Consider the following 9,166-nt stretch of genomic DNA (forward strand, 5'->3'; position numbering starts at 1 on the left):
CTTTCTCTATAAGATCTAACCCATCTTGAACTATAAGATTCAATATATGAGCTACACACCTTACATGAAAAAACTCTCCCCCACAGACCAAATCCTTTCTAAGTTGCCTTTTCACAACTCCTTGCATATTATCATTCGATGAAGCATTGTCTACAGTAATAGAAAATACCTTCTTATCTAACCCCCCAAGCTTTCAACAACTCAATCAACTTCATACCCAATGCAACCCCAGAATGTGGTGGAGGAAAAGCACAAAAAGATATTATTTTGGCTTGCAAGTTCCAATTTGCATCAATGTAATGCGCAGTTAAACACATATACCCTTCCACGGTTATAGCTCTCCACAAATCAGTGGTAAAACAAACTCTACCCGGAATTTCACTCAAAATCTGCTTCAGTTTGTTTTTCTCCTTCTCAGAAATTTTCAGAACATCAGCAACTGCAGTATTCCTACTCCAAAACTCAATACTCGGATTGACATATGCAAAAGCTTCCCTAATCCTTCTATATTCAACAAATGTGTAAGGAAGATCATGCTCAATAATCGCAACAGCAATCAACTCACGGAACACCATCATATCAATCTTTCGACTATGAGCACTAGGAGTACTACCAGGAGTTTTGGAACAAGTTTTCATATGCCTAAGCAAAGTAGTTGTTCCATTCCTATCAAGATTCAAGTGATAATTATGCTTGCAGTGGTTGCATATAATATGATATTTACCATCTTTATCTTTCTCTCCAATAATAGTGAAATTTTTCCAACACCTTGAATGTCTACGTTTACCTCTTTTCCCTTGAGCATGAGATGATTCACCCATGAGAGATTCATCGTCCACCGGATTGTTTTCATCATCCACCGGATTGTTTTCATCGTCCATCAGATTGTTTTCTTCTTCCATCATATGTCGATCCCATTCAGTATCACTCACGATGTAGTTATCATCACACAAGCTCAGTGTTTTGTCCATCTGTTCAAAAATATACAAACAATGAACATAAAAAACGTGAGACAATGAACACCTTTAAGAAATCGAAGTAAACACTAAAGCTAAAACACATAAACAATGAAGCGTTTTCACAGAAACAATGAACTCATAACAAGCTCATAAACAATGAACTCATAACAAGCTCATAAACTAAAACACATAACAAGCTCTCGCTTGGATCATATACGGACACATAACAAACACATACAAGCACACATAAGTACATAACAAGCTCATCAAGTCTAAAACATTTCCAATCAAAATCTGACTAAAGCAAAGTATCAAAATCAAAACCAAATATGTACGTTTGTGTTAGAGTAAACCCAGAAACTGAAAAATCAAAATCAAAACACTCGAGAAACCCAAAAACCCACAAACCCACAAACCCACTCGAGAAATCAAAATCAAATCTGTACGTTTACAAGTTTACAACCCTAGTGTTTACCTTATACAAATCGAGATGACGAGATCACGAGAAGAAGAGCCGCAGAGGAGAAATCGAAATGATTTGAAGTAGATCAAGATGATTTGAAATAGATCGAGATGATTTGAAGTAAAAACCCTAATTTTTATCGCCTGAGAGGCTGAGAGAGAAAGAGGAGAAAGAGAGAAAGAGGCGAAATGAAAAAAAAAAGTTTCCCCCAAATTGTAAAAACCCTAATTTTTTTTAGGGTTATTGGACGGCCCACGTCCAAACTAGTTTGGACCGTATATCAATGGACTAAATTAGTTTTAGGCCCATTTGACTGTTTTAAATTTGGTAATAACTAAAACCAGTCCAAATTAATTTGGACTGGACAGCCCATGGTTTTAGAGCCCAGTTGACATCCCTAACAAGGACAACAATAGCCGCAAGTGCATGAAAGCTTCTCTTACACTCCAAAGGTCCAAGTTTGAGCTGAACAAGATCCACTAACCCCATTGTCAAGAAACCACATCCCAAAACCGACGCAACGCACGAAGAAACGATCCCAACCCTCAAAGCTGCCAAGTTCACACGCCCTTCTCCTGCTTTTAGCACACGCGCCTCCTCCTCCTCCACCACAACATTCCCGTTCCTTGTTGTTGTTGTTGTTGTCCTGATTGCTTGCTTGAGAGACATAGCGATGAGGCTGGAAAAGAGGAAGAAGCTGAAGGAGTAAACATGGCTTGAGACTAACCTCTCCGCTAATGCATTACCTTTTGCGGCGATACACCTGCGGAGATGTTGGCTCTCGGCCGCGGATGAGGATGAAACCGGGAAAGTGATGTTTCCACTTGTGGTGAGGCCGAGGAAAAGAGCAAGCGAGAAGAGGGAATTAACGTTAACGATCCCGTCTAGAGCCGTGACGTGGATAAGCGTCGTTGGGAGGAGCCGTCTCCGGAGAAACTCGACGGCGCCGGTGGAAATTGCCATTAAATTTGAATTGTTTAAGCTATACAGGATGAATAATAGTACTAATAAAGAGAAAGGTTAGCTTTTACTTGTTACTTTGAGGGAGACTGTGGGAAAATGTGTGTTAGCGTCGAAGCTAAGTATTGCGTGTCGTCTCCGCTGAGGAAAACGACGGACATGTAATGATGGGCAACGTGAATTGAACCACAAGGTACAAAACCTTTTTAGGCTTTGTATCGATACGTCGCCGTATAAGTCAAATTTATTACTCTTCTGTCTTCTCCTTTGTAGGCTATCGATATTATATATACGTCGTCGAACACTATCTTCTCATTTACGAAGATCTATTCTGATTTGGAAAAATGACAACAAAACCCATCATATGGTATATATAACTTGTCTTTAGGCCAAAGATATATGTAACTCGGATCAATAATCGTTCTTAAATGATTTTTGTTCTCTAATTTCATTTCCGGATGAATGGACTCGGAAACCATTAACCAAATACTCTGTCTTTTTTACTAATTCAAATTCTAGAAATCAATTCGTTTTGAAAATATACATTTTTCAGGTTTTCTATGTATTTGTTATATTTATTGATAAACTTCATTTTGTTTTGTTTTGTTTTTTCTTTTGTTAAAGTAAACTTCATTTTGTTATTATTGATTTAGAGTTATTAATTTTGTTACATAAAAAAATGGTGGGGATTCCAGGTTTAGTTCGGTTTTGGGTTGGTGTTCGATTCTGTTTGGTTTTCATAAAACTAACGTTTCTTCGATTTAGTTTGTTTGATTCTATTCCGTTTAAAAAAACTAATTAATGTGATTAAACTATTAAAAAAATGTAATTACTGTTTTTGTGGGTAAAGCTACCAATGGAAATGTTTTAATAACTCTTTAGATTGGTTGATCTTTTTAAAAAAAAAACAATATATATTTTTCTATGTTTTACCATTATGAGTAATAAAAATAATCATCAATAACACATCACGCCATTTACTATGCAGTTTGTTTTAATTTTTTGGTGAACTTAAAATTTTTATTTATAAAGAAAACGATTTACAGTGTATCCTACTATATTAATTGGGAAGTACAAATTTGAAACTAACCTTAAATGTGTAAAAAATTACATTCAATTGCCATTAGAAAAACTTAATTAAGATTAATAAATAAATTAAATAAATATAATTAATTAAAAACGAAAATCAGGGACACATTAAATAATATAAATTGTAGAAAAAAAAATCTATTAGAATCAAAACTAATCCTTATTTTAAAAAACAATTAACAACTGAGATTTTAAACATCTAATCAAATAAAATCTGCAACTACAAATTTTATCATACTATATTAATTGGGAAGTATAAATATGAAATTAACCTTAAAATGTGTAAAAATTACATTCAATTGCCATTAAAAACCTGAATTAAGATTAATTAATTAAATAAATAAATAAAATTAATTAAAAAATGGAAACCGGGGACACATCAAATAAAATAAATTGTAGAAGAGTAAAAAAAATCTATTAGAATCGAAACTAATTTGTACTTAAAAAAAATTAACAGGTAAGATTTTAAAAACCAAATCGAATAAAATATAAAGCTACAAATTTTATCAAAAAAATTTCCACCGTAGGTTAAAATTATTACAGACAATAAAAGGAAGCCACAGAAAAGAAAATAATGAATGTTGTTTTCAAAGATGTTTTTTAGAACTTTTACTAGCTATATTTAGTTGTTTTTTTTATATATGTTAGTAAGGATTGTGTTTAGTTGACAAATGTTTAAACAATTTTATTCATTACATGCAAATATTTTAATGAACATTTTTAAAATACAAAAATTATAATATAAGTAAACCAAATTTTTATTCACAAACTATTATAAATAACATAATAATAAAACAAATTATTACAAATTTTAATTAAAAAAATGTTCAGCCCGCGGTTTTCTGCGGGTTAGTACCTAGTAAATATTTACTAAACAAGTCTAATTTTAATTACTAAATATTTAACGTGTAGATACATATGTAAATTAATATGATTATAAATTACTAAAATATATGGTCTCAATATTATTAATTTTTTTTGGTCAACCACACAATAAATTAGAAAAGAACTCCTAGATTAGATTCCCAAACCGGAGGGAAAAAATTACAAAAAATAATTTCCAAAGCTAAAGTTCTTGAAGTCCGAGCAACCCTCAAATTTGATGCACGCGGGATCTTGTCGGGGCGAAGGATGGATAGTAATATTTGAGCAAGATGAAATCATCAAATTGATTGGAAAACGCTGGTCACTCTTCAGGGGTCTGCACCATCGCGACTAACTCTGCACAATCCATCTCAAAACATTGACAATCAGCTCCTCCAACAAGAATAGACTCCATAGCCCAAATTAAACCTTGAAGCTCTAAGTGAAGTGGGGAAGGGCAACATCGAACGCTCCTTGCGCATAACAACACTGTATTATCCTCGCTATTACCACACCACCAGCCTAGACCCACTAAAGCATCCAAAATTTTCGAAGAACCGTCAATCTGACAATATGGGAAAAGATCACGGGGTTCCAAGGGAGCGAAAAGATCCAAAGACTCTGCTGAATAGGACTGCGCCTCTTCCCATAGAATCTTATCACAAAGAGCGTGATTAATAATATCTACAGGCTACGCTTTCGTACTCTCAAAAACTTTTTTATTCCAGTCCTTCCAAAGCACCCATAAAATCCAAGGTAGCAGGTGTTGTATATCTTAAGCATCCAACGGAGATGAACCCTGGAAAATAAAATCTAAGTTTGAATACACTTAATCATAAGGGAAACCATCTGTGATCGTCGAGACCGGAGACAAATCCCAAATCATGTGCGACCGTAAACAATCAAAAAGTGCATGATTAATTATCTCAATCCCTACATCACATATTTTACACTGGGTATCACACCGTAAACCCCGATGAGCTAACCGGTCCATCACGGGTAAAGCTCCTGAAGCAATTTTTCAGAAAAAGTGTTGAACTTTCAGTGGAACCTTAAGCTTCCAAGCTTAGGCTTTGAGAGCCGTACAGGTCGGCCCAACCTCTAATTCATCAATTACCTCTAGTGTTAACCGATAGCCCGACTTGACAGAGTATTTTCATAATTTGGTATAACGCCAGATCAGACGATCCGGTCTATAAGATTTACTTGGCATCAAACTCATAATATTCTGAATAGCCACCAGATCCATAAACTCTTCTAGTATAGTCTAAGCAAATGAAAATCAAATTTATCCTCCCAGCATTTTTTTTTTATAAATAAAAGTCTGTTAGTTTAGTGGTGACTGATTTGTGTGTATAAGACAGATTTTTTTTTTGCATAACATATTTATTTTTGCATGACAAAGTTTTTATGACACAATTATTTTAGACGACAGATTTTGTTAACGATAATTACGACAGATTTATAGTTACTGGCAGATTTATTTTTCACGGTATACATATTTATAAAGTCACCATGAACTTTCATAATATATGGCAAGCTTGATATGATATCTGACAAATTTATTTTTTACAGTTATTTCAGATTTATATTTTGCATTAAAAATCTATCGTAACAGATTTGTTTTAGGTTAGTGAAGATTTATTTGAATTTAACCAAAAATCTATATACGTTTTTGTTTTTTTTTTTTGTTTTTTTTTTTTTTGTCGTCCTATATACGTTTTTTTTTAAATTACAAAAATAACCAATATGCTGACTAATTAATAATATGGGTAAAAGAGTTACAGAAATTATGGTATAATAATTCCCAACAATATAGTCAAAAATTAATTTTGACAAATCATAAAGGTAGATTGTTATGTTACGTGGTCAAATAAGAAATAATTGATTTCTTTCTTTTTCTTAAATACTTTTCTGTAATGACTCAACAATCTTTTTGGTATATGGTTTTATATGTAAACAAATAAGCTTGTAGTTTGGATTCGAAAATCCAAAACTGAAGGAAATCAAAACAATTATTCATTCTTGATCGTATGCAGACTATATTTATTTGTTTGCATATCTAAAATCATAAAAATTGGATATATATATATATATATAACGTGAACATCATTAGAGAGTAAATCAAGCTGTGTATTAGTTGACAAATTAAAAATAAGAAGAGATGGCTCCCTATCCTCCATGTTGGTCTGGCGCTTGCGAAGATCCAGAGTGTTGTGCTCGTGGTATTATTTCCATTCTCATTTTCATTTCATTTTTTTTTTAACAATAACATGTTATTACTATTTCTAAATAAAGAATTTTCCAGGAAAGAAGTGTAGGTGGCCAGAACTAGTTGGAAAAAGTGGGGAAATTGCAAAAATGACGATTGAAAGAGAAAATCAAAATGTGTTAGCGATTGTCCTTCGAGCAAGAGACGGGCGTATTGACAACTTTTGCTGCAACAGAGTCTTTGTGGGTATAGATACCAATGGAAATGTTTTAATAACTCCTCAGATTGGTTGATCTTTTAAAAAAAAACAATATTTATTTTTCTATGTTTTACCATTATGAGTAATAAAAATAATCATCAATAACACATCACGCCATTTACTATGCAATTTGTTTTAATTTTTTGGTGAACTTAAAATTTTCATTTATAAAGAAAACGATTTACAGTGTATAAATATTTACTAGACAAGTCTATTTTTAATTACTAAATATTTAACGTGTAGATACATATGTAATTAATATGATTATAAGTTACTAAAATATATGGTCTCAATATTATTAATTTTTTTTGGTCAACCACACAATAAATTAGAAAAGAACTCCTAGATTAGATTCCCAAACCGGAGGGAAAAAATTACAAAAAATAATTTCCAAAGCTAAAGTTCTTGAAGTCCGAGCAACCCTCAAATTTGATGCACGCGGGATCTTGTCGGGGCGAAGGATGGATAGTAATATTTGAGCAAGATGAAATCATCAAATTGATTGGAAAACGCTGGTCACTCTTCAGGGGTCTGCACCATCGCGACTAACTCTGCACAATCCATCTCAAAACATTGACAATCAGCTCCTCCAACAAGAATAGACTCCATAGCCCAAATTAAACCTTGAAGCTCTAAGTGAAGTGGGGAAGGGCAACATCGAACGCTCCTTGCGCATAACAACACTGTATTATCCTCGCTATTACCACACCACCAGCCTAAACCCACTAAAGCATCCAAAATTTTCGAAGAATCGTCAATCTGACAATATGGGAAAAGATCACGGGGTTCCAAGGGAGCGAAAAGATCCGAAGACTCTGCTGAATAGGACTGCGCCTCTTCCCATAGAATCTTATCACAAAGAGCGTGATTAATAATATCTACAGGCTACGCTTTCGTACTCTCAAAAACTTTTTTATTCCAGTCCTTCCAAAGCACCCATAAAATCCAAGGTAGCAGGTGTTGTATATCTTAAGCATCCAACGGAGATGAACCCTGGAAAATAAAATCTAAGTTTGAATACACTTAATCATAAGGGAAACCATCTGTGATCGTCGAGACCGGAGACAAATCCCAAATCATGTGCGACCGTAAACAATCAAAAAGTGCATGATTAATTATCTCAATCCCTACATCACATATTTTACACTGGGTATCACACCGTAAACCCCGATGAGCTAACCGGTCCATCACGGGTAAAGCTCCTGAAGCAATTTTTCAGAAAAAGTGTTGAACTTTCAGTGGAACCTTAAGCTTCCAAGCTTAGGCTTTGAGAGCCGTACAGGTCGGCCCAACCTCTAATTCATCAATTACCTCTAGTGTTAACCGATAGCCCGACTTGACAGAGTATTTTCATAATTTGGTATAACGCCAGATCAGACGATCCGGTCTATAAGATTTACTTGGCATCAAACTCATAATATTCTGAATAGCCACCAGATCCATAAACTCTTCTAGTATAGTCTAAGCAAATGAAAATCAAATTTATCCTCCCAGCATTTTTTTTTTATAAATAAAAGTCTGTTAGTTTAGTGGTGACTGATTTGTGTGTATAAGACAGATTTTTTTTTTGCATAACATATTTATTTTTGCATGACAAAGTTTTTATGACACAATTATTTTAGACGACAGATTTTGTTAACGATAATTACGACAGATTTATAGTTACTGGCAGATTTATTTTTCACGGTATACATATTTATAAAGTCACCATGAACTTTCATAATATATGGCAAGCTTGATATGATATCTGACAAATTTATTTTTTACAGTTATTTCAGATTTATATTTTGCATTAAAAATCTATCGTAACAGATTTGTTTTAGGTTAGTGAAGATTTATTTGAATTTAACCAAAAATCTATATACGTTTTTGTTTTTTTTTTTTTGTTTTTTTTTTTTTTTTGTCGTCCTATATACGTTTTTTTTTAAATTACAAAAATAACCAATATGCTGACTAATTAATAATATGGGTAAAAGAGTTACAGAAATTATGGTATAATAATTCCCAACAATATAGTCAAAAATTAATTTTGACAAATCATAAAGGTAGATTGTTATGTTACGTGGTCAAATAAGAAATAATTGATTTCTTTCTTTTTCTTAAATACTTTTCTGTAATGACTCAACAATCTTTTTGGTATATGGTTTTATATGTAAACAAATAAGCTTGTAGTTTGGATTCGAAAATCCAAAACTGAAGGAAATCAAAACAATTATTCATTCTTGATCGTATGCAGACTATATTTATTTGTTTGCATATCTAAAATCATAAAAATTGGATATATATATATATATATATATATATATATATATATATATATATATATATATAACGTGAACATCATTAGAGAGTAAATCAAG

General features: G+C 32.9%; 1 protein-coding gene across 1 annotated transcript; it reads right to left on the reverse strand.

Moving 5' to 3' along the window:
• Window positions 1-1,604: 1,604 nt before the first annotated feature.
• Window positions 1,605-2,467, reverse strand: LOC147938575 (uncharacterized). The gene has a single exon (XM_087464124.1). The coding sequence runs from the start codon at window positions 2,383-2,385 to the stop codon at window positions 1,741-1,743; it is 645 nt and encodes a 214-aa protein (XP_087320250.1). The 5' UTR covers window positions 2,386-2,467; the 3' UTR covers window positions 1,605-1,740.
• Between the last annotated feature and the right edge of the window lie 6,699 nt (window positions 2,468-9,166).

Source organism: Camelina sativa, chromosome 9 (assembly GCF_030686135.1).
Source record: "Camelina sativa cultivar CO46 ecotype springtype chromosome 9, ASM3068613v1".
In the NCBI taxonomy this organism is placed as follows: Eukaryota; Viridiplantae; Streptophyta; class Magnoliopsida; order Brassicales; family Brassicaceae; genus Camelina; species Camelina sativa.

Bases quoted from the DNA above. Each gene is read 5' to 3' on its own strand.
- LOC147938575 (XM_087464124.1), bottom strand. From the start codon at position 2,385: ATGGCAATTTCCACCGGCGCCGTCGAGTTTCTCCGGAGACGGCTCCTC.